The 26,484-nt window shown below is 44.3% G+C and overlaps 1 protein-coding gene across 3 annotated transcripts in view; it reads left to right on the top strand.

Moving 5' to 3' along the window:
* The window catches only part of Gria1 (glutamate ionotropic receptor AMPA type subunit 1), a 311,700-nt gene that overhangs the window by 155,571 nt on the left and 129,645 nt on the right, over positions 1-26,484 (top strand). For all 3 annotated transcript variants that reach the window (XM_060363683.1, XM_060363682.1, XM_060363684.1), the window contains exons 3-4: positions 14,337-14,576; positions 18,154-18,338. In XM_060363683.1, coding sequence (XP_060219666.1) covers positions 14,337-14,576; positions 18,154-18,338 — 425 coding nt within the window. The remainder of the gene's footprint in view (positions 1-14,336; positions 14,577-18,153; positions 18,339-26,484) is intronic.

The raw sequence follows: 26,484 nt of genomic DNA, 5'->3' as shown, positions 1-26,484 counted from the left end.
AGCCCAGGTGGAAGATGTGTGGGCTGAGAGAAAGGCTGGGAGAAGGGCAGAGTATGAAGCCCTTCACACCTATCCACAGAGGAAGTCTTGGCATAGGAAGAGTGGACAGGCAGACCCTCCTCTGCAGAAAGGAAGTGGTTCAGACTTCTGTGTGCACCCTGGAAAGCAACCAAGATGGAGTCTGCAGTGGATTCAGAGAGGGACAGGAGGGATTGGGGTCTGATGATGTCATTTAGTGTTGAGATCCAGGAAGTTTCTATCACTGGCAGTCTCACTCCTTCCTTTTTGCTCTTGCAGCCTCCTGAGCACTCGGCTCTCTAGATACAAAGTGCATTTTGCTGCTAAGGGCACCTTTAGGTTGTCAGGAAACTTGGCCCCTGATTGACAGGTGCTGATCAAATTCACAGATGGGCATTGTGATGCGTGCTTACTGCTTGGCTGGGGAAGGTGCACTTTGCAAGTATGATTTTCACAGGGAGAGAATAGCAAATAAGAAGCGGGAGGCCTTTTTCCCCCACTACTCACTCAGAAAACAAGAATTAAGGCAGCCAAAGGGAAAGTCTGCTTCACTGAATGAATGATTGACCTGGCACTGTTCATAGTTATGGTTCCTTAAGCAACCAGCAAGAGATGTTTAGTGAATGGGTTTGAGAGATGATGTAGCCACAGGGAGAGGAATTTAGGAAGCTGGCCGGTCTTTCCCACAGTCGCCTTCCCTCTGCTGATGCCCTTGCCTCTATCTGTTGTGGCTGGCTCATAAGCTAATTCCTAGAGCTAAGTAGACATAATCCCTTCAGTGAATTCTACATCCTGCCCCCCATGAGTATCATCAACACTTACAAAATCTTAAATTACAGCCCCAACCTTGACCCCTGAACACAGTCCAAGAAGAATGGTCCTCGTTGAGGTCCACTTCCAACCCCAGCCCTTATCTGATTCCAAACAAGAGCTCCTTGTGTGGCTTAGAGCTGACTGTCCCACACACGGCTACAACTTGGCCTCCCAGGGCCCAAGCACAATGCCTCGTGCTCATTCACACCTAGCCACTTTCTGTACAGACCTCTAAACACACATTCCCATTCAAGATGGAGTCTCTTCTGCCATCTCTTCAGAGCAGGCCGACAGCTGAGGGGACAGTGTCCTGTCACAGATCCTCTAGTGCAAAGCTGCCTACCAGAGTATGGGGCAGATAACTGGAATTGAGATTCTCTACACTAATCTGCCACATTACTGCACTGGTGTGACCATAGCTGGTGTCCACCTGAGAGTTTAGAGGGCCCATTAACACTTACACGGAGGGGAGTAAAAGGCAGCGTTCCTGCAACTAAGATGCCATTCATGAGCTTTGGCCCTCTCAAGTACCTTTCCCTTGCCTCTTCTCCTTGCGTTGTAAACAGCATGCTTTAGTCACCACAGTGACCTTAAGCCATCAGAAAGAGACCTAGGACTAGACTTGTCTCCACGGTTGTTGGCTCCTGTCTCAACTCCATGTGGACTCCTTGCTCAACTTACAGGAAATTTATGGGAGAAAATAGATGGATCAGAACTAAAAGTCACATAATATTCCTGAAGTAGAATCCAGTTATTCCTGGATTCTTAGTACTCTAGTATATGGCTGTATGACTTTGGGTGGGTGGCTCTGTTTGCTATCTGTGCATTAGGGTAATCACTATATCCTTCGTTATTAATATTAAGGCTAGGGGATTTTCCCAGTGATAGAGTTCTTTCCTAGTGTCCTTCCTGGTTAGTCTTGATGGTCAACTTACCACAGCCTAGAGTCATCTGAGAGACGTCTCGGTTGAGGAATTGCCTAGATAAAACTAGCCTGTGCACATGCATGTGAGGGGTGGTCTTGTTTATAAATGGAAGTAGGAGGGCCTGACCTACTGTGGGCAGCACCATTCCCCTGGCAGATGGTCCTGGCTCTATGAAAAGACTAGCCTAGCATGAGTCAGTGAGAGAGCCAGCAAGCATTGTTCCTCTGGTTTCTGCTTCAGGTTCCTGCCCTGGCTTCCTTCAGGAATGAACTGTGCTCTGGAAGTGTAAGCTGAGGTAGCCCTTTCCTCCCCAAGTTGCTTTTTGTCAAAGTGTGTTATCACAGCAACAGGAAGGAAACTAGAGCGCCTAGCATGTATCAGGCCTTTGTTCCTACCCCTGTGCCCCTTCTCTCATTAGTAACTATTAAATTAAGTGTTCATAGAGAGAAATTATCATAGTGTTGGCCCACAGTTCCACATTGATTGGAGTTGGCAGTTTTTAAGAAGAGAAGGACGAGAACTCTGGTTACGTTGACCTACCTTCACAGTACAGGTCACAGAGTGGGACAGACCTTCGTTCATACCCTAGCTTTATCCTGTATCATTGGACTGAATCACAGAGGATGAATTGATCTCCTTGAATTCCACTCCATCATGCATGGAAAAAGAAATCACGGCACTGTTGAGGGGAGTAGGGGAGAAAACAAAGATTTACTGGGACAGTGGTGGACCCATAGTAAACCTTGGGTAGGTGACATTACCACAGTGATAAATAAGAAGGATGGGGTTGCTGCAGGCGGCGCCAGCCACCTGGAACACCAAGGTCACCAGTGAACAACATCTCACCTTAAAGGGAGGTGGAAGGTTCTAGCAGTCATAATCCTGACACCAGTTTTGCATATGCTAAACACACACAAATTAAATAAAGCTTAAAGTGATCAGCTAGCTATCTGGAAGGAAGATTTTTCTAGGTCAATAGTCCCATAAGACTGGGTACCTTTACTACTAAAATCTATGACCTTGTGGGTTTCTGTGCCTGAGTCTATGATGATCAGGGACATCGTGGCTTGTATGTCCCACCCTTGACAGACTTCCTTCCCATCGCAGTCCATATGGACACAGTACGGCCAAGTAGTTCTCCACACATCACACATATCCTTCCTTCTGAACCCGTTTGACATCGTAAGGGCTGAGTTATGTAAGGAGATGTGAACCTCCGTGCCTAGGGAGCATGGCTGAGGAGCCCGGGTGTTGTGGGTGGAATACATCAGGCTTGGCTAGGTTCCAGCGCCAGCCTGAGAGCAGCACTGTCATCCTGTCAGTCTAAGCTGACAGGAAGTGACCCCCTAGAGTGGGCTAGCTAACATGCCCAGGGCCTTGCATACCTACCTGCCAGACCCATGGATGTAGATGGCGACCTCTCTCAGGAGAATGTGGAAAAACCCTGTCACCAGACCGAGCTTGTGTTTATCCCTCAGCTGGTATTCAGGATTCAGTGCATCTTATGTACCAAGAAAAACCGCAGTCCTGAAAGAAGCTTTACCTCACTCATAGGTGGAAAGATACAATACACAGAAAGTCATTTGGAAATAAGTAACCAATGACCATGAGTCCATACATTGTGAAAGGAAGATGGGCTCAGTAGTTAAGAATACACCTTGGAGACAGAGAGGTGGCTGAGGGGGTAAAACATGAGCCACTCAAATATGAGGACCAGAGTTAAGAAATAGAACCCAGGTGAATGTCGGGGAGGCATGGCAGCCAACTGTAACCCTAATACTCAAGAGGCAGAGACTCAGGGGATCCCTGGAGCTAGCTGAGTCACTGACATCTGGTTTTAAAGGCAGAGGCCTTGCCTTAAAATTTAAGAAAGAGCCAGGCCTGGTGACACACACCTGTGATCCCAGCATTCAGAGAGGCAGAGGCAGGTGGGTCTCTGTGAGTTCGAAGCTAGCCTGGTCTACAAAGCAACTCCAGGACAGCCAAGGCTACACAGAGAAACCCTGTCTCAATAAACCAAAACTAAAACCAAAAAATTTTAAGGCAGAGAATGACCAAGGAAGGCACCTCTGGTTTCTACATGCACACACACACGCACACACACACACACACACACACCTGTACACACAGAGATAACTGTATACATACATACTTGTACACACAGATAAACACAAATACACACACACACAAATTTAAACATCACATTCATGTCTTAATAGTGGCAAATTGTCTGTATTTTTTCATTCATCCATCCACTGAAAATACTACATAATCATTGCCCAAACCCCCATAGGATCTGTAAAGAATCATGTGTCCTTCATTAGGGGTGAGGCACCATGTGTGTTGTTCATTTCTCTACCTCAGAGCTCGGCCCACGGGGTATAGATAATAATGACAGCATCAGATATGTCATGCTACTGAACACTCGGCGCTCAGAACGGTGTGACATTTATGGAGCATGATCCTGGACTCTGACTTATGAAATGTGAGCAGTGTGGAATCCTGAATTTATCTCTCGGTTGGCATGCCCAGCAAACACCCCCTTTCTGCTCACAGGACCTGCACTTCACCTTTGCTGTGTCTAGTAAAAGGACTAGTTGCCCCCTCCCCTGGTTCTTAGGGCAACCCATACCCTGAGCAGTCTTAAGCTGTATGAAGATGTTGACACAAGTGGCTAGGGCGATGGGGATACTCTGAAGAGCATGTCTGTGACATTCCAACATGGATCCAGGAGCTGCTAGTCTCTGGCTTCTCTGAGGTTTCTTTATAGCCACCAACACACTTTTATCATTTTGGCCTCCATTGATTTCCATTCTTGTCTTCCAAGAGCCTACACTAACAAAACCTGTGCCTCTGATAAAATGTCATAGATACACACTTCTTCATACACAGATTTTAGTGAAAAGGCTTTGGAGAGGAAGAGAGCTGGAAGCAAGAGGGCTGCCTGAACCTAAGGCTTGCAAATGGCCAAGAACACTGGGACTTGTAAACTCAGGAGCCACCTATGCTGGTAAGCTCAACTATAAGTAAGTCGTATGTACCCATTTCCAGTTCCAAACCATCCTACTGACTCAGGAAAGCCTTTCCACTTACAGCAGTGTCTCTTGCCCTGTGGATTGTGCTGTATCATTATAGAGTTGAAAGACTCTATGTAATGAGCTAGTATTGTTGTTCTCAAACTGGAGTGAGAACTCTGCAGATTCCCAAGTCACACACAAAGTGCCCTAGACCTTGGAGTACATTAATTCTTTAGCCCTACTCACAGTTACAAGCCTGCCTCCTTCTTTCCATCCTCACCCAACCACTCCATCCTCTCCCTATACTGAGTACACACAGGCATCTCCCATCTCTCTCTACACATACATACTTGAGGATGAAACCCAGGCTGCACAGGTTAGGCAGGTGCACTCCCCTCTCTGATATGCATACATGCACATACACACATACACACACACACACACACACATACACTCATAATGAGGAGCCAGGGTCATCTTACACATGCTAAGCAAGTGTGCCTCTCTGTCTGTCTGTCTCTGTCTGCCTCTGTCTGTGTGTATGTAGAGAGAGAGAGAGAGAGAGAGAGAAAGAAAGAGAGAGGGAGAGAGACAGAGGTGGGAGATGATGGATGAACCAGGGTTTCACACATGCTGCAAAAACAGCACTGAAGAGCTCCAGCTCTGGTCCTTCTTCTGCTTTCCTGGGTCACACCTTGCTGCTACACCCTCTTCAGGGCTTCTGCCCCTCTGCATGCAGCTCCTTCTCTGGCCCTTTGCCTAAACGTCTCTTCACCATGATCATTTTTCAATTCCATCATAGATGCTAAGGACAGGGACTCCTTGACCACCTGCCGGAAGCAGCCCGGCCACCCTCTCCTGGTCTTATTGAGTCTTCTTTGTAACACCTGCAGGACCCAGAAGAATCCTCTCTCCCCTCCTGGAGTCTAGGCTCCATGACGGTGGAGACTGTGTATCCAGTGTGGATCCCCTGCTGTGGACGCTAGTTTAGAATAAGAGGCTGAGGACAAGGCTGCCATTGCCTCAGGGTTAGAATGCTGCTAACCTAGATAAGCCCATGATGCTGAAACATTGTCCTGCTGTCCGCATAGAACTGTGCCCTCATAAAGGCAGCCCTCAGGTTGCCTCTGTGGTCTTCTGACTTGCCCACTGGAGGAGACCACACATGATCTAATAAAAACTCTCCACTTCTGTCCTTTTTTTGTCTTGTGACAGGCTGACCTATCACAGCCTGTTGAAGCCTGGCGCCTATTTTCTGCCTGGCACATACTACATGTTGAGTGAACATTTGTTTAGATGAGTAAAATGAAGAGGAAATAGAGTATTCACTTTGTGGGGCTACATGCATACCTCTAATGAGTGTGACAGTTCTAATGGAGGGAGGGGAGAAGGAAGAAAGGGAGAGGCAAAAAAGAGAGAAGGAGGGAAGAACAAAGGGAGGAGTAGCAGGAGAAAGAGGGGAGGAAGGAGCAAAGAAGACAGAGGAGAGAGATGAGATAGAGGGAGGGAAGGAATAAGGGAGGAAAAGAAGGGGGCAAGATGAAGATGTGAAGGAGGGAGAGGGAAAGGAAGGAAGACCCCATCATCCAGATGTTTCCAGTACCGCTCAGGATGCAAAGCAATCAGGCCCTGATGAGCTTCTCTGCCAAGGCTCCTTAGTCAGTCTGCCCCTCCCCTTGCTTTCAGCAAAACACCCACACAGTGAATTTAGATCCCACAACCAGTGAGCCCAGCCTTGTTCTGTCTAATTCTTGGCCTCATACACACAGTCATGGCTCATTGGCCTCCAGGGCTCGGTCATCAGTACTCCAGCTGGACAGTAAATGCTCAAAGCTACTCAGAGGGAGATGAGTCCTCTGCAGCCATCTTTCAGCCAGGGCTCCTGAGTTTGGGTGAAGAGAGATGCCAACAAGCCAAGCTGAGGGAAGAAACACTGGCACAGAGCAGAGTGGCTTAGCTTGACCTGTTCCTGAAAGGCCCTGGGTATCCAGGTCCCTGTCTGCCCCGAGTGCTGCGCCATGTCCTGGACCACAATCCATCCCACCCTCTGCATTTGCTCTAATGCTCCCTCCCCTGTCACCCAGCATGTGGAAAGACAGCTGCTCAGCCAGGACAGGCATCACACAGACTGCCCTGCAGCCAGCTTCTAGCCAGTGCTGGCTGTAGCAGCAAGAAGGACTGTTTGGTTCTGTATCTGGCTTCTTATTGCCATCTCAGGTTCCTCTAATATAGGTCCCCTTGATGTAGGATTTGCTAAAGCCATTACAAGAAGAAGAAGAAGAAGAAGAAGGAGAAGGAGAAGGAGAAGGAGAAGGAGAAGGAGAAGGAGAAGGAGAAGAAGAAGAAGAAGAAGAAGAAGAAGAAGAAGAAGAAGAAGAAGAAGAAGAAGAAGAAGAAGAAGAAGAAGAAGCCACAAGAGGCTATATGTCTTGGGTCATCACAATATCTCAATTTTATCTCAATTTTCTAGCAATGGTAAATACTAAAGGGTGAAGATATCCTAGACATGTCGCTAAAGGAGTGTGGTGTCATTTAGAGGGAATGGGAACATGCATGACGGCAATCCCGCATGGATCAAGACTGGAGCCAGAGCATGTAAAGGAGGGACATTGTCCTCTGGGTGACAGACAGAAAACATGTCTAATGACACTACATTAGAGTTGAATGAGAGCCCGGCCTAAAAGGGTAGAGTTGTTTACATGTATGTGAGTTAGGAGGATGTGAGTGCCTAAATGTCTCCCCATACATGTATATGCTCTAGATCCCTCTCCCAAAATGAAACTGTCCCCGTCACCTCATTATCCAGTATTTACCACGTGGCTGACACACTTCCAGGGACCGAAGCCAGGAGCTAAGGAGGAATGTCAGAGAGGGAGGCCTTAAAGGAAGTGACAATTACAAAGCAGCTAATACGGGGAGCTCCCTCCCACAGAGGGAGCTGTCAGGGCCAGTGCCCAGGGCCTGCAGATTTATTGATACTAAGTGGATGGTGCCGCAACCAGGGCTGACTATCAAAGGGCTCCTGTGAGCAGCAGGCTGGCCTGGGCTGCCACACTGAGCAGCTTGGGGGCTTTCCTGCCCCGTGTCTCCCAGAAGGAGAGTCCTGGCCTCGATTTTCAGATTTTCACTTCCTCCAGCTGTCGGACTTGCTCTCCTGCAGACTGTCCTGGAGGTGGGGGCCTCAGCACTGGACACAGCAGCAGGCTCCCAGAGCTGCAGAGTTCCATCTCTGTCTTCCAGGACCTTTGTACCTGCTACTCCTTAGCCTTGGAGTAGGCTTTGTGGACAGGGGCTGCTGCTAAGACCCTCTTTTGGCTCTGCCTCCTTATAAGGCATAAGCGTTCTAGTGATGTTCTCTCTTTCTCTCGTCTGTCTCTGTCTATCCCTGTCTATCTGTCTCTGTCTTTCTCTCTCTCCCCCTGTGTGTGTATACGCGCGTGCATATGTGTGCTCCCCTGTGCATACATAGGTTTATGTTAACTGTCTTCCTCAATTTCTCTCCACCTCAATTTTTGAGATAGTCTTTCACTGCATCTCAAGTTCACTGCTTCACTGACACCAGAAGCCAGCAACCCTAGAGATCCTTCGACCTCCCTACTTTTGCCTCCCAGGGCTAGTCTTGCAGGTGCACACCACAACGGCAGGACTTTTATGTGAGCACTAAAAAGGTGGTCTAACCTTTTTAGTGCATGGAAGCACTTTGCTCACTTAGCCTCCCCCTGAGGTGAGATGTCCTCACAGAAACCATGAGCTCATAGCTGCGGACACCTGAGGCTGAATTGTTATTCTAAGTGTTTCCTGATAACTGCCATTATTCTCCAGGGTCAAAGTGCTGGTCGTTGAGGCTGGGGGTCCTGCTAAGCTCTAAAGGTGCCTCCTGACGGTCAGGAGCCGGCTGTTTAAAAGTGAACAAATGGGCCAAGGAACACATTTGTGGAACGAGAGGGAAATGTGTGTAAGCACGTATAATCTCCTCAGGATGGAGGCGACATAAAAGAACTCCAAGGTCACACCATGGTGAAATAAATACATATGTAGGTAGAAATAGGTTGATACAGACAAAAGACAGGTTAATAGATGTAGAAGATAGATAGATAGATAGATAGATAGATAGATAGATAGATAGATAGATAGATAGATAGATAGATAGATAGATGTACATACATAGATATCATATATATGTATATATGTAGATACATAGATATCCATAGATATAGATATATATGGCTCTAATGAAGCAATGCCTTCTCACCTGGCCAAAGAAAGGACACTTGAAAGAATTTTTCAGAACCTGAAGCTGGCCTGTGGGCTGGTCTATTTCTTTCCATCACTGCAAAGGAGAAGGCAGCATATCAAATACAACTTGTTTTCTGCAGTCAGAGTGACAGAGTTCAGCTCCAGATTTTTCCATGTGCTGGTCACTAGTCTGTAATTTCCCTAGTGGGATAAAAAGAGTCAGTGTGAAAAGACATCTTGGCTCTGGGTTAGTGGTCCAATGCCAGCACATGCTGATGACCACTGGAAGGGACTGTGCTCAGCTGGGCTTTCCTATGCCCAGGATCCCACACACTGTCCAGCCTGCTCTGAGTCTACACTGGGAACTTTGTGCTTCTAGGGTCCTGATTCTGCTTAGGAACACTCATGTTCCCTCACCCCTCCTGGTTACCACTGGGAATGCATCCCCAAACCCCAGCTCCTCTTCTGATCTGTGTCAGGCTCCATCTACCCTCTGCTAAGGAGCTAACTTAAGCTACAGGTCAAATGCTGCATCTTAAGTGAAACATCAGACTCCATGGGCATCTGGACTTAGGGCCAGCCCTCCAGCATATGGAATCTAAAGACTCTCATGCTATACCAGATCCTGGGACTCAAGAACCACAAAGGAGGTTCTTGAAGGCCTGAACCTTGAGCAGTTCAAATGCTAAATCAATGACTATTTTCCAGTCAGCTAGACCAGACCCTAGAATGCAGGCTTCTGAAGGAGCACTGATGCCTGTACTTGTGATGTGGTTGTGTCTACCCCATCATTCACAGCTAATAAAACCCCCAGGAGAAGGATGGATTTGCTAAAAGTCACTCAAGCTCTTTGTACTGATTAAAGGAAGAGACAGCCTTCTGGGTCTTCTGCCATCTAGTTTCCAACTTTCTCTGTGGAGCTCTTAGCTCTCCTGTGACTATTTATTTTGACAGATCCAAAGCCATGCCTTACAACTACTAATTGTAACAATGACTGTTCTGTCCCATATGTCTTGGATCTGTGGAGTCCTCCCTCCCCTCTTCCATATCTATCTCTCTCCTACTCCATCTTCTCCTCTCCCCATCTTCTTCTCTTCCTCCTTGGATTTAGTTGAAATGAGAAGACACATCAAAGTAAAAAGATTGAGCTCAGTGACTACAAGTCGGGGTCCACCCAAGTTTATCTAATCTAAGCCAGTCTCATGTTATATTCTTTTAGGGAGCAGTGGTAAGATGCCCTCTTGGTCTAAAGGATAGAGCACCCACTTTAATGAAAAAGAGACTTGTTAAGGGAAAAAAAATAGAAGGTAATTGGAGACGGAAGTTGTGGCCTGCTATGTCTAAGAATTTGTGCAGAACTATCTTCCTCCCCACCCCAACTTCCCTCCTTCCCCATCCCTCACCTCCATCCCCACACACCCCACTTTCCCCTCTCTTTCCACACTCCTCCTTCCCTTCCTCCCCACCTCTTCCTTTCCCTTTCTTCCCACCTCTTTCTTTTCTCTCTGTCCCTACACTTCTCCTTTCCTTCCTCTACTTCTAAAGTTCTAGAAAAAAAAAGCCACAGCCACTAGACCCCAGAGGTCTGACTGAATGTGTGAAAGCAGAAGATGGTATGAGGGAATAGCTCTGGAAGCTAGATTTCATGGCACAGGAAACTGCCCCAAGGGGAGAGAAGGGATCCTAAAAATACCGTGGAGCCTATTATAATATTTTAACAGGGTTCATGTGCTTCCTATGCACACTAACCCCTGGAAGACGGATCATGCATTTTGACAAATCTATATTTAACATGAGTGGATAATATACAATGAATGCTTCCTGGTAGAAAAAAAATTCATACTTATGGAAAACCTGAGTCTGGTAATTACAATAGACATTTAAAGGCAGTGCCTATTGTGGGCTGTACACAGACAGTGAGTTCAGGCAGAGCGAGAAAATAGTCTGAGTGGAGGAGGCTAAGGCACCACCTCAGAAGAAAGAAACCTGGGGCAAGGGAGAAGGAGGTTCAGGAGACCAACTCCTTCCACCACTCTGGGTCACGTGAACTTTCACGTGAACTTTCTTTTCCCTCAAGCATCCAGCAAGCATTCCTTTATCTCATCGAATATTTATTAAGCACCTATGGTGTTCCAAGCACTGTGCTGGCTCTGGGACACAAACAATTAACACTTTCAGAGAATCTCTATGAAACGAAGTTGCTACATATGTAGACAGGAGCCAAGGCTGTTACTTTAGATATAGTGGCTAAAGGATGGGCACTCCGGCTAGTGATGTGAGAGGCTGGTGGTGATGAGGGAGGGGATGAAGTCTGCTTGGCAGAGTGAGACAAGTTGAGACAGGACTGCGGAGGACTGAGTGGAAAGAGAAGAGTGCTGAGAGAAGAGGCAAAGGAACATACTGCAGGCAGGAAGAGAACAGACAGAGCAGACAGAGTCTCTGAGACAGAGCCACTGGAATCAAGGCTTTCGACCCAGAGAAGAGCATGTCTGATTGCATGCGGGTTGATGCCCCAGGTCCCGCCTCTGAGAAAAAGGTATCAGACGGGTCTGACACTCTCTGGGTGGATGACACCTAAACGAACATTGGTACAAAGTCCCAATTTATTTCTAATATCAGAGATCAGACCTCTACTCTTGCCTGATGTGTCTAAAACAAAAAGGGGGAACTGTAGAGAGCTGTGTAATGCCACGCCTTAAAGATGGAGCTGGTTTCCATCTTCCACCTTCCTGATGGTGAGTGCTCTCTGTCACAACAACTCCATATTTGGCTAAGGCTGAGGATCTGGCTTGCTTCCGTGTATGTGGACCTATCTGCATTGCCCACGTGGCACGCTGGGGTTGGCTACCCAGAGGCTATTTAAGCTGTGGGCTGGCTTTCCCCAGGGTCAGATGATTGTTCAAGGTTCCTGAATAAACTGCATTGAAAAAAAAAAAAGGGATAGCCAAGATGGCCTAATCAAGGAGTGAGGAGATTGAGCAAGGCAGGAAAGGTAGGCAGGGGAGTTGTCTAGACTCTGTGTCAAGGTCAGGTATCCAGGGACTTTTCTTATGTGCAATGGGACTCTCGGAACCACACGGAAGTGAAATAATGGTTTCATTTAATAAAATCAGTTTCATTTTGGTTTGTTTAATTGACAAGCTTCCTTTAGCTTCAGTTAGAGAATGGATTCCACTGCTAAAAATCACCGCCTCCCATCTAACCGAGATTTAAAACTGTGCATGCACATATGTGGGTGCACGCATCTGTGTACTCATGTATACATGTGTACAGTGTGTTCCTGTGCACATGACAATAACAGAGAGACCATGCAGGGAAGGACACAGTCTATTGAGAAGGGGAAGAAGAGGGTGATAGGAAAGACAAAGACAGTCAAAACATGCTTTCTCTGCTGAAGACTCTAGATTCAAAATGTGCACATAGGGGTTGTTTAGTGAGAGTAAGGAGACCAATGGAAAGATCGGGAGAGGAAGAGAGAGCAATGAGGGAGACGGTATGAATGAGCAAAATACAATTATACACACTGTGAAAATTCCGTTGTAATAAAGTCCATTCTTTCCTATACTAAAATTTAATTAGAAAAATTTTCTTAGAGCAATCACAGAATACCCAAATAGCTTGAAACACTTGCTAAGAATTATAGAGTATGTGAATGATAGATATTAATTTAAATTACCAAATAACATAAAGTTCAGGCCATGATTAGTACTGTCAGCTCCTGGGACAGGTATGGGGCAGTGGTGGACATGGGAGAAGTTGGAGTATGAGTGTAAGGGGTGACTATAACTTAAAGACAATGTATTATGTGTAAGAGTCTCAAAGAATAAAATAATCCATATTAACAATATACTAGTTCTCTATAAATATTCAAGTTATGCGTTTTTGAGGACTCAACATGCTGATGTTCATTGGCGTTCTCTTCTCGTGATGAAATAGGGGGACTCCCCTGGATGAGGCATGAATTCTCCATTCTGTATCAGGTAGAAGAATGAAGTTAACAGACTGACTGATGGACACCTCTACCTCATGCCCCTGGTCTTGTTCCTATCACATTCTAAGCAGCAATCGCCCACAAACCAGCATTCATAACTGCTGGGATCCTGCAGAACGGATCCTATGGGGATATTTACATGACTAAGCGTTGCTGTCGCTGATATACTCTGGAAGGCCTGAAAATCTGCAGGCAAGATGTATGGGTGCAACATAAACACCAGCAGGAGACATATGCTGAGAGGAAGGGCATATGCAGGAAGGGCAAGGCAGAGGAAATCAATGCTTGTGTTCCTAAACCCACGTCAGCAGCAACCGTGGGCTGCTGCCCTTCCTGTGACAGTTTTCAGACTTTGTCTTAAAATCATGGGTAATGAAATGAAAGGAAACTACAGCCGACATATCTACCCATCCTGGGTATGACCTAGGTGTGTAACGTCACTGTAAAGGCAATAAGATTACAGGCATGCACACTACCACACCACCGTGCCCAGCTTTCCATGTCCTAGGGATTCATGGTCATGTCTTCAAGCTTGTGTGGTCAGTGCTTTACCCACTGAGCCATCTCCCCAGTGTAGATATGTCTGTTAACTTTCAATCATTGGTTTTAATTTACCCTTATCCTTTTTGTAACAGGGTCATTGTGGTGACAAGGGGAGTTAATATTGTGAAAGTGTTCTGCTGTGCTGCTCCTATGACCAATGTTCATGATGACCACTGGTCTATGACAGCCATCTGATGAACATTGGCTGTAGACAGGTGGACGAGGGCTCCCACAGATGAAAGTGTGAATAGAATGGGTAGATGGCAAGATCAATGAACTGGCACACAGACTGGTATTTGAAGGCATGGGTAGATGGCTGATTGGTAGGGTAGATGGCTGGACAACAGATGGTAAATGATGCTGGGTTAAATGGATTTTTTGAGCCATCTGGCCATTTGTTTATAGCACCCTGTATTCATTAATTTGGGGGGTATGGATGTGTATGCATGTGTATATGTAGGTGCGTGAACCTATGTACATATGTTCAGAGGCCAAGGGAGGATGTTGGTGTCAACCTCTGTTGCTCTCTTCCCTTTTCCCTTCAGATGCCTCTCACTGAACCTAGAGGTTACTATTTTTTTTTTTTTTTTTTTTTGGCTGGCAGTTGGCAAGACCCAGGAATTTTTATGCCTCCACACCTCAGTGCTGGGGTTATAGGTTTAGGCAAGCATGCCTGGCTGTTTCCATGGGTGCTGGAATCAGAACTTGGGTCTTCATACTTGTACAACAAGCACTCTTATATAGCGAGCCTTCTCTGCAGCCTCCACTAACTTGCCTCATCTCCTCTTCTAGTCTGTTCCCAGTTCTCCAAAGGAGTCTATGCCATCTTTGGGTTTTATGAACGAAGGACTGTCAACATGCTGACCTCCTTCTGCGGGGCCCTCCATGTGTGCTTCATCACGCCAAGTTTTCCCGTTGACACATCCAATCAGTTCGTCCTGCAGCTGCGCCCGGAACTACAGGAAGCTCTCATTAGCATCATCGACCATTACAAGTGGCAGACCTTTGTCTACATTTATGACGCTGACCGGGGTAAGCCAAGAGTTAAGGAAGGGCAACTGTTGAGGGATGGAGAAAGTTCACCAACAGGATGATGCCTCCCTGTCTCCGGGGTACACATGGGCAAGCAAGCCAGGTGCTTTATTTGTGTGACTTCTTGGTTGCCAATATTTAACCCAGAGTGAGAAGATATGTCCTTTGAGAGAGGGATCCTCTAACCCATCAAAGCAATCTACCATTCCCCAAACTCTCATGTCACTGAAGTTCAAGGTCTTCAGCAAAGTGGCTAACAGATCACAGTATTATTAACAGAGCATAGAATGGAACAAGATCTGAACCTAAGTTCTCTTCTCACCAGCCCTGGGGCTTTGGGCAGGTTTGTGATACATTAGTTTTACCACTTGAATAGTGGGTCAAATTCCCCATGACTTCATTCCCTCATGTCTGAAGTGAAGATGAATTGTTACCACCTCAAAAGTGTATTATGAAGATTTCATGAGATAAAGACTGAAACGTGTTTGTTCACTGCCTACAATGTTGTAAATATTCAAAGTCCTTAATATGTGTTATCTGCTGTCTATCATCTTCACCATCAACAGCAGCAGCACCATCACTGTCACCACTGTCATCAGCACCACCATCATGACTACCACCATTGTCAGCATCATCACCACCCATCACCATCACTATCATCCCATCATAATCACTATCAACATCACCATTACTATCATCACCACTGTGATCATCATCGTCACCACCTCCACAATCCCACCATTATCACTGTCATCACCGTTAATTGTCATCATAATTGTCACTGTTATCACTATCAACCATCATCACCATCACCACCACAACTGTCATCATCACTGCTATGACTATTACCTTCACTGCTATCACCATTACCACTACCACCACCAGCAGCAGCAGCATCACCACCACCATCTTTATCATCATTACTTTCATCACCATCGTCACCATCACCACTATCATTATCATCAATCTCATTATCCTCATTACTACTATCACGACTACCACCAGCACCATCATCATCACCCTCATCCATTCTTACTATCATCCTTGATATCACCATCATTATCCTCACCTCTGGTGCTTTGTAATCCTGCTCCCTTTGAATTTTCCAGTCACATTTCCCAATTGTTTCCCATACTTTTTACTCTCAGTAGCTTCTTTATGTTGGGCTGCATTTATTTATCACATCTACCTATATGGTCCCCTCCCCTTCTTCTGCATTACATCCCATTTTTCTCTATTCACTCATCCTCTAAATAGGAACTCTTCTTTCTGACACCTATGGTGTGTGCCTGTCCCGCCCTGCCTTCTCATACACAGCCTAGACCTGTAAGAACACTGTCATTACTACAGTAAAGAGACTGGGACTTGAACGCCTTGACACTGAGGCAGGGGACCACTTCCCTGGCAGAGTTTCCTGCAGAGAATCTTAGATACTTTGGACAGGAGAGTGGCTGATTAAGGCAGTTTTACAGGCAGAGGGGCAGGTGCCATTCACAAAAGGAAGGTGTGTAGAGGGAGAGAGCAGAGACATCCATTTCTCTCTGTTTTCTTTGATTTCTCCCTCTCTCTTCCTATTTTGATGACTTCTCAGACAGCAGCCACTATGTGAGTCATCTGCCAATGGGCCCTTTCAGAATAACCTCATGTCATAATAAAGGCTCAAGCCAGAGCAACTCCAGAAAAACATATTGTTCCACCATAAGGGATTTCTTGGGTTGACAGAAGAAACCACATTCTGTAAAGGGCCGTGTCTAATTCAGAACTCAGAGCCCTAAGCTCTGCCATTTTCTGGTTGTGAGCTTTGATGTCCATATCTGCAAAATGGGGATCAGAATAGGACTGGCCCCTAGAATCCAATGAATGAAAAGAGGAAAGCCAGGAGAACAGCACCAGACATACAGTGAAGGTTCCGTGAACGTGGAGCTCACTCACACCAAACAACTCTTACTGGAAATAAAAAAAAAAAGTAAAAAATCAGACAAGAATCAATCTGGAGATGCTTCCTCAGGCCTGAGGTCATATTGGTCGCTATAGAAAGAATTCACAGTGTTACTAAAAGTCAGAAATGGGATGCATACAAAAGATTAATTGGAAATGTAACAGCAAAGTAGCTGTCTGTGACAGGCATAATGAAGACCCACTTTTCCTACCCCCGGTCCCTTTCATCATCTCTGGAGCTGGAAAATGTGTGAATGCTCTTGCCAAGGGGAGCCAACATTACAGATGCAATGAAGGCTGCTTATGAACTGACCTTTGAAAGCCATGATTATTCCAGATTACTCCATTGGACTTGGTGTGATCTCAAAGGTCTTTAACTATGAGAATCCATTCTCCTGTCTTTCCAGCTCACACTTCTCTGCTCTCTCTGTTCATAACCTTTAGCTTATGGTCCCTTTCATTTTCAGGGCTAACAGTGATGTCCCAGGCTTTCTCATTCTATCTGACTCCAACTCTTTGGACACCCAAAGTCAAACATTTACTGAGCACCCACTGTGTGGCAAAAGATTAGAGATCAGATCTATATCCAAATTTCATAAATTTGACTCCCTGTTGTTAGCTATCTTTAGATACTAAATTGGCCTGTTCAATAAGCAATCACTACATTTTCTTGTATTGGTTACTTTCCTGCTGCTGTGATAAAAAATAATGTTCTCACAAAAGCATCTTAGGGAAGAGTTTATTTTGACTCCAGAGGGACAGTCAGTCCATCATGGTGGGGAAGGCATGACAGCAGGAGCAGGAAGTCAGGCTGACTGCATCACATCTACATATGCGAAGCAGAGAAAGAGAGAACAGGAAATGTGACAAAGCTATAAAACCTGAACAACCCCCCCAAAGGCATACTTTCTCTATTAAGACCCCATCTTCTTAAAATTCCATAACCTCCCCAAACAGTGCCACCAACTGAAGACCTCTAAGAATTCACGTATATGAGCCTCTCTGGGACTCCTCTCATTCAGAGTACCACTGTCCCAAAATCCTAGCAGTTACCATTTAGAGAACGCTTATGGTTTCAGACCAGCCTACATCTGACATTCCTATTTAATCTTCAGCAGAGCCCTTCAAGACAATCATTCTATTTGCCACCACTTTACTTTGGAAGGAACCAAAGTTCACACAGACAAGTGAGCTGATCAAAGTAATTTAGCTAATATTTCAGATCTGAGCCTTTAAAGGTGTTTTTAATCAACGGTCTTCCTGTGTGCCATGGCCTGCAAACAGAATACCAAAAAGAGATCAGGTGCTTGCCTTTGTGGCATTCACACACACACACACACACACAGAGAGAGAGAGAGAGAGAGAGAGAGAGAGAGAGAGAGAGAGAGAAGGAACTGAGCTTGCTACAGGAACAGGGAAAGAGACAGCAGTGACCTCCTAGGGAGATAGATACAAATAGCACATACAGTGGCAAGCACACGTGGAAATGGTTATGGACAGCATTGTGTACCATGGAAGTACAGACAGGTAGCTAAATGTGCCTGGTGGAAATAGGGGTGAGTTGTGTCAAGCACAGGCAGAGTGGATGTCACCTGTGGATGCTGAAGCTGCCATTTCTCTGTCCTCCCCTCTACCGCAGGCCTGTCAGTCCTGCAAAGAGTCTTGGATACAGCTGCAGAGAAGAACTGGCAGGTGACGGCTGTCAACATTCTCACAACCACAGAGGAAGGATACCGAATGCTCTTTCAGGACCTGGAGAAGAAAAAGGAAAGGCTGGTGGTGGTGGACTGTGAATCAGAACGCCTCAACGCCATCCTGGGCCAGGTACGGAAGGCAATGAGGGGCACAAGGCAGGCACTGGTGATAACTGGGAAGAAGATGGGTGTGCTGCTGCTGTGGCTGTTAGAGGGGGGTAGTCTAAAGAGGGCTCCTGAAGAGGTGAGGCTTGATGCCTTCCATTTCACATTCTGTGAGTCCTAAAACTTCCACCTGAGACTTAGTAGCAAAGCCCACATGGAGCTTTGATACAACACTTCAAGCAGTTCTGACACTGACTGACCAAAAACTTACTTCTTGTGCTCCTCTTTACTGTTAAAAGTCAATCGCATTGTCTCTTAGAACTTACGAAGGCTAAGCTGCAGAAAGATTCCTGTGTTCAGCCTGAGGCTCTGTCTCTCACAGATCCAGCATTGGGCATCACGTGGCCTTGGCCAGCTGACCTGTTTTAAGGGCTGCCTCCCCTTCCACTCCTTTCTTGAACACTTACTGGCTTTGAGAGCAAGACAAATGGTGTATCCTATGAATAGGTTCTGTAAACTCAGTGGCTTTAGCTGGCCACCCCTAAATTGTATCTGCTCTGAATTCAGAAATAGAGAAAGCAAGGCAGCCCAGCCGGAAGTGCCTCTGTGTAGTAGGTCACTGTCTTTTTGAGCTGCATTTGTGTATTCAGATGAACGAGCAAGAAGGAAGCTTGTCATCCTGTTTGAAAGGCGCCATATAATGAAAGATGGGCTTTTAAGGTACTTGACAACATGACAAGGCTGGATAATGGCCCTCAAGACCCTGGACCCCCCCCCACACACACACACAGGAAGCCTCATCATCGGATCAGTAATCACTGTGACGTTTCCACAGCAGAGCAGGGAGGACTTTAGAAGCCATAGGCTCTTTCAGGCATTAACTCTGTGTGTTCTGCAGTGTCAAGTGTGGATTTGGGGTTTGCCCTTGAAGAGAAACCAGCACAAAATTGTTTCTATGGTGATAGAAGTTCTTTAAGCTGTAGTCAGATACTGAGCATCCAGGGTGACCGTGTGGGGACAGTGTAAGGGAACGGGTAAAGGCAGAGATTCCAGAAGCAAACCAGCTAAGGTTCGGCTTCCACGTTGAGTGCTTGCTAGCTTTGTGACCTTGAACCAGGCCGGTAATCTCTCCATCTCACATCCCCACTTTGTAGAGCAGAAATACTGATAAGTTTTTTCAGATGGCCTTCACAAGGTCTAAAAGGACCAGGGCATGGAATGTACTTAGGAAGGAATCTGCCCACAGGATGTGGTGTGTGGAAATGCTACCTATTGCTGTTACTCGTGGTGCCAACTGTACTGGCTTCCTGAGTCATTTCCCTCCTCTGATGATAAATGAATTCATCTGCAAAGCAGGGATAAGGGGTCCTGCCCTACAAAGCTGGGGGATGGAGCAGAGCTGAGCTGGGAAATGGATGAATGAATAGCTCCAGGGTGTCCTTAGTAGAGCGGTGGTCGCTTTCATGAGGCCACTTTCTGCGTACTGACAGCAGAGGAGAGAAGGCACTGCCTTAGGCTCTTTCTATGCTTACACAGTGTAGACAAAAAGCGCCTATCAATTTCCCAGTTACAGATGAGAAAAAGGTGTTTGCTTGTTTGTTTGTTTTCTCGTTTTAACCAAGTTCTCACAGTTAACATGAAAAGAAATCAGGCAGTCAAACCAAGCTGGATTTAGTAATATGGCCCAATGTCTTAGAATACAACTTTCTTCAGGCTTGGAGCAATGGCTCAGAAGTAAAGAGCACTGGCTGCTCTTGCAGAGAACCTGGGTTCGGTTCCCAGCCACCAAATGGCAGTTATATCCATCTCTACACCAGTTCTAAGAGATCCAGCTCCCTCTCATGCTTCAAGGGGCACCAGGCACACATGTGTTGCTCAGACATACATGCAGGCAAAACATCCATGTGCATTTTTTTAAGTACAACTTCCTGAAGCTAGGGATATGTCTCAATTAGTAAATTCCTTGCTGCAGAAGCATGCAACATGAGTTCAACCTCCAGCACATACTTACAAAGCTGAATGGGGTGATACATGTTTTTAATCCCAGCAACGGAGAACAGGAGAGAACTGGCTTATCCCTGCAGCTCTTTGGCCAGTGACCCTCACTCAACTGGAGTGTCCCCTAGATCTCACATTTCCAAAAGTACTCTCAAAGGCTGCTGAGGAATGACACCAAAGGTTGACCTCTAGCCATACCACAAACACACACATGCACACACACAAACATGCGATGCAAACACACACATGAATATGCATATACACACAAAGACAACATACATAACACAGAAAACAATTTTCTTACCTCTACATCTATGGCTACTTTCTCTGTTAACGGCAAAATTTTATTTCATAAGGAAGTGGCCCATTTAGTGATTTTTTTTATATTGCCGTTTATTAACATTTTAAATTATTTGATTCTTATATAAAAAGACATGATAGAGAAGCATTAGAAATCACAAAGGGTGACAAGATAGCAGAAAAGTGTGGAGAAACAGGACAACTGAACCAACAGAGATGATGGTACACAGCTCTGGCTGTCTGGTTGTTCTACAACAGGGTAAGAAGCAACAACAACAAAAAAAAAAAACTCATCTAAAAGATGAAAAGAAAGTTCTATGCCCAGGACAAAACCATAGTTTTCTGAAGCCTCCAGTTGGTTTTGGTTCCCGTGCTGCTCTCCATTCCAGCAGGGGCCAGCAGGGGAGAAGAGGTCCAATTTTCTGCTCCTCAAATCTCACAGTCTGTGACTGACACCATCTGGAGCCATTTTCTCTAAATGATAGAGAAAAATCTACCATTTAGGACTAAGCTACCCTTTGACCATGAGCACAAAGAACAATTATAAGTTTGGGAGCCCAGGAACAATCAGCCACATCCCCAACATAGAAGACTATTTTGAGTAAAAGGAAGGACTGATGTCAACAAACCAAGAATTTCAGGTAGCAGGAGGTTGGCTTAGGCAAGGAAGGGTATGGTGGATGGAAGACGAGCCCATCACCTGAGGATAATGGCAGAAATGATAGGTAGCCCTGGGCTTGAGGCACAACCTCTACATACATCTATCTCTCTTCTGCAATGCTCATTGAGGACTCTGAAGTTCAGAAGTGTAACTAACCCTCAAAGCTTCATCCCACCAGCAGTGGGTTTAATGCTGAACTGGGTTTAAAGGAATATAGACTGATCTACTGTGTGGATCTCATTGCTGTGTTCACATCTTCTTTTCAACACACAAGGGAGACACCCCTGGGCTAGACACCAGCTACTTCAGGGTGTAAAAACTGGAGCATCATCAGCCATAAGGAACCATTGCAATCAATAGACTTAGTGTACACGAAAGAAAGAAAGAAAGAAAGAAAGAAAGAAGAAAGAAAGAAAGAAAGAAAGAAAGAAAGAAAGAAAGAAAGATATCATTAGATACAAGAGTACAGGAAAGAACAAATTTCATGAGAGGAATAGATAAACTTCCAAACCTCTAGTATGAGCAGGGTAAAGAGAAAAGAACTTATATTGATTGAATGAACCAAGAAAGCAACCAAGAAAGCAATTAGCAACCTTTCTCCGTAATAAACCTAAATGGAAATAACTCTCCAATTAGAGAAAGACTGGCTGATCCAATTCAAAAGCAATATCCAATGTTGTATTATCTATAAGGAACACACTAGCAAAAGACACAGGCAGGCAATGATAAGAAGGAAGTCCACACACCAGGAAAATGAAAGCCCCAAACAAGCAGAAATAGGTAAAATTACGCAGAGAAAATAAAGGTCACTGTTGGGTTATTAAATGGAACAATCTATCAAGAAAGTATGCACCAAATATTGATGCACACCAATTCATAGAAGAAACACTTCTGGTCAGAAATAGACTGCTAGGATCTAACACAGTAATGCTGAGAGACTTCAGATCCCACTCATGAATAAGTAGATAACTTGGTTAAAGAAAATCAAGAAATACACTTCTGAGCTGAGTTGTGTGATAGGTCAAAAGGACTTAGATATCTGCAAAACATTATACCCAAAAGCTGCACCATCTCCACAACAATGAATGCAACCTCTCTAAAACTGATGACGTTTTAGCAAGAAAGTAAGTTTTAACAAATATAATCAAGCCAGGTTGATGGTACATACCTGTCATCCCAGCACTTGGAAAGGCAAAGGCAGGTGTATCTCTGTGAGTTCAAGGCCAGCCTGGTCTACAAAGCACGTCCAAGACAGCCAAGGCTACACAGAGAAACCCTGTCTCAAAAAAACCAATATATATCTTTAAATTAATCCGCTGTATATTATAATATCATAGTGTAATAAAACTAAAACTTAAGAGGAAAAGGAATGATATAAACTATACAAAAACATGAAGGTTGTAAAATACAATTTTGACTCATCAGTGGATTGTTGAGGAAAGCAGGGAGAAATATTTTCTAAATTCTAGAATCAAATGAAAATACAAAATGAAATTTAAAAATTTATCAGAACTTTTATGTCACGGTAATATAGTTATTTGTCCTTACACTAAAAAACAAATTGCAGATTAATAACTAGATATTTTAAAAGTTTAAAAAAACAAAAAAATACATAATCTCAAAATTAGTAGAAAAAAAGTGATAATAAAGAACAGAGCACAAATTGCTTAAATGAAGACTAAAATAACAATACAAAAAAAAAGAAAGACAAAAATTTGGCTTTTAAAAAAGAGAACAAAATGAACAAGTGCTTGCATAAAATAACCAAAAGAAAGTAAGAGGTGGCCCAAATTAGCAATGAAAATGAAAGGGGGAAGGCATTATAATGGATACCAATAAAATCTAGAGGACCACTAGAGAATACTTTGAAAACATATGCTCTGAACATATAGGAAATCTAGAGGAAATAACTGAATTCCTAGAAGAGTATGACCTACCCAAATTAAATCAAGACAGTAAAAACAACTTCCTCAGATCTGTATTAAGCGATGAAAATAGAACAGCAGTAATGAGTCACCCAACAAAGAAAAGCCCAAGACTGGAAAGAATCACTGCCAAGTTCTATCAAATCTTTAAAGAAAAGCGTCTGAAACTATTTCATAGGCTATAAAGGGAAGGTGCATTACCAAAGTCATTCTATAGAAATGGTGATACTCTGACACCACAGCCGGATATGGCTATACAGAGAGGGTCTGGGGAGGAGGAGACAGACATAAACAGAGACAAAGACAGGAAGGAGAGAGGAGGGAGGCAGAGAGATGGTAAGGTGGACTATAGACTAATTTCCTTGACAAACAGCAAAAATTTTGTGGTTACATGCACAGGATCAAGCCAAAAGCCCAGCATAGATGGGAAAATGACCTTCGTGCTCTATTCTTTATCTGAGGAGCTATCTGCAGCTGACAGTTTTCAGGAAAGGAAGATTCATTCTTCTCCGATGACTTGGACATGGATAGACTCCCCGTGTTCCAGTGGATGGTCCCACATCATGCATAGATAGACAGCACTAACTGAACTTTGTGGGCTATAAGAAAAAAATTAAAAGACAGGAAATTATGAGGGTGTCCTGTTGGTGGAGATAGAGAAAGAACTGAAAAGAGCAAGCAGGATGCATGTGATCATATCAAATTTCATAGTTTATATGTATTAAATTCTCAGAAATAAAGAGAAAAATTAAGTGTTTTTCAGCAAAATGTTTGTGAAACTAATTTGAGGCCACATTAAAAAGCTCAACTAGTATAAACAAGTTGGTTCTTTTGGAGGATGCAAGAATGATTCAACATAGGCAAATCAGTCAATGTAGCACAGCACAGAGACAGATGCAGGGACAGAAGTGATGGGGTCAGTACATGAAGGAAAAGCCTTTGATAAAATTCAGCATCCCTTCATGATAAAATCCTTGATGAAACTAGGAATAAAATAATGTACCTCAGCATAATAAAGGTTTTGTGAAAAACATACAACCAATGTCATCCTGAGTGGGGAAAAAACTGAAAGAATTTCCTGTAAAGTCACAAATCAGACAATGGTGACTACTTTCTTTATTCATAGTGAATGTAGTGTTTGGAGTCTTAGAGCTGTAAAGAAAGGAAAAGAAATAGAAGAAATCCAAACCAGAATGAAAGAAGTCCAATTCTTTCTATTTGCAGACAACTAGCCTATACTTAAAAGACTAAAGATTCTATTAGTAGACTCTTTGATCTGACAAAAATTTTCAGCAAATAACAAGGATATTAAAACATACAAAATTAGTAGCTTTTCTACACATCAATAATGTACTTGCTGAAAAAAAATGACTTTAAGTCCCATTCATACTAACTTTAAAAATAAAAATAACCGTGCATCAGCTTCCTTTGTTGCTGATATGGTAAAATATTCTGACAAAAAGTGACTCAGGGTAGGAAGAGTTAATTTTGGATCACAATTCCAGAAGGAGAGAGCCCAGTGAGGTGAGGAAGGCATAGGAGCCAGAACAGCGAGCTGGCTGGTCACATAGCAGCTGCACACAGGAAGCAGAGAGCCGGAAGTAGAGTATAACTATAATGCTTCAAAGCCCATCCCCAGTAAGGTGCTTCCTCTAGAAAGGCTACATCAAATAAAGATTCCATGACCTCCCCAAATAGCACTGTCAGCTGGAGCCAAAGTGTTCAAACACATGAGCTTATTTATGGGGAACATTTCAAACCAAACCAACTTAACAAGAAGTTGAAAGGCCTCTGTAATTAAACCTCAAAACACTGATGAATAAGTGAATGAGACAATAGAGATTGGAAGAGTCTCCATCTCCACTTACTCATGGGCCAGCAGAACTATAGCATGAAAATGGGCATGCTTCTCAAAGCTATCTGCAAAGCCAGTACAGCCTCCATGAAGATTTCAATGCCCTCTTCATAGTAATAGAAAATGCAACTCCCAATTTTAAATTATATCATAAGGCCACAGTGACAAAACCTGCATGGCAATGGCACAAAAACAGACATGACAACCATTGGAACAAAGTAGAGGTTCTTAAAATAAACCCCTGTCACCTAGAGCATGGTGCCAGAAATACACATTAGAGCAAGGGCAACCTCTTAAGCCAGGAATAATGAGGAAACCAGATTTTTACAGGCAGAAAATGAATGTGGATCCCTCCCTCTTTTTTTTTTCACTTAGTAGAAAAATAAACTCAAAATAGATCAAAGGCCTTTATTTAAGATCCCAAATTCTGAATCTGCTAAAGGGAATCAAAGGAAGAACTTTGAAATTTAGGCATTGCTTGAGGATCCTCTGTAAAGAAACCCAGTAGGTCAGAACGTGACAAATGGGATTACACACAATTAAAAGTCTTGTGGACTTCAAAGGAGACAATTAGTGGAGTGAAGAAAGGGCATGCAGAAGGGGAGAATACTCCTGTTCATCTGCAAGGGGAATAAAATCTAGAACTTACAAGAACCACAAAAGGTTAAATTTTTTAAAAAAAAAAAAATCCAATCAATAAGTAGAGTGCTGAAATGAACTGACTGTTCTCAAAAGAAGCATAAATAATCAAGAAATGGGTGAAAATCTGTTCAACATTCTGAGCCACAAGAGAAGTACAAATCAAATTCACGCTGAGTTGCCACTCACTCCAGTCAAAATGGCTAAAATTGCACCGGTGAAATGGTTCTGTGGGCACAGACAAACACAGCAAAGCCCAGAAACCCAAACTTGAGTGTCGGACCCTCCATGGTAGAATGAGATGACCAGCTCCTGTAAGCTGGCTTTTGGCTTTCACATGCACATGTGTGTGTGTGGATACACACAAGATAAATAAATGTGCAACTGAAAAAGATTCTTCTAAAAAAAAAAAAAAAAGCCTAAAATATCTAAGATCAAGAAAACAATGCTAGGTATGATGACTCATGCTTTGAGTCCCAGCATTCAGGAGACAGAGGCAGCCAGTTTTCTGCAAGTTTGAGGGCCGCCTGGTATACATAGTGAGTTCCAGGCCAGCCAGAGCTACATAGTGAGACCTTGTCTTGGTAGACAAAAGAAGAAAGCAAATACTGCAACTGTTAGTGAGGATTCAGAAAGATAAAAATGAAAACAGGGCACACAGTACTTGTGGAAATGTCACTAGCCAGTATGGCTGTTCCTCAAGAGCTGAAAATGTAACTACCGTATAAAAAGGATCCAGCCACACGAAGCACACCTTTGTAATGCACAGAGGAGACACTGTGCTTGCTTCAGC

This window comes from Meriones unguiculatus, chromosome 11 (genome assembly GCF_030254825.1).
Source record: "Meriones unguiculatus strain TT.TT164.6M chromosome 11, Bangor_MerUng_6.1, whole genome shotgun sequence".
NCBI classification, from domain to species: Eukaryota; Metazoa; Chordata; class Mammalia; order Rodentia; family Muridae; genus Meriones; species Meriones unguiculatus.
Note: the sequence above shows the minus strand (reverse complement) of the source record. Positions and strands in the feature narration are given on the sequence as shown.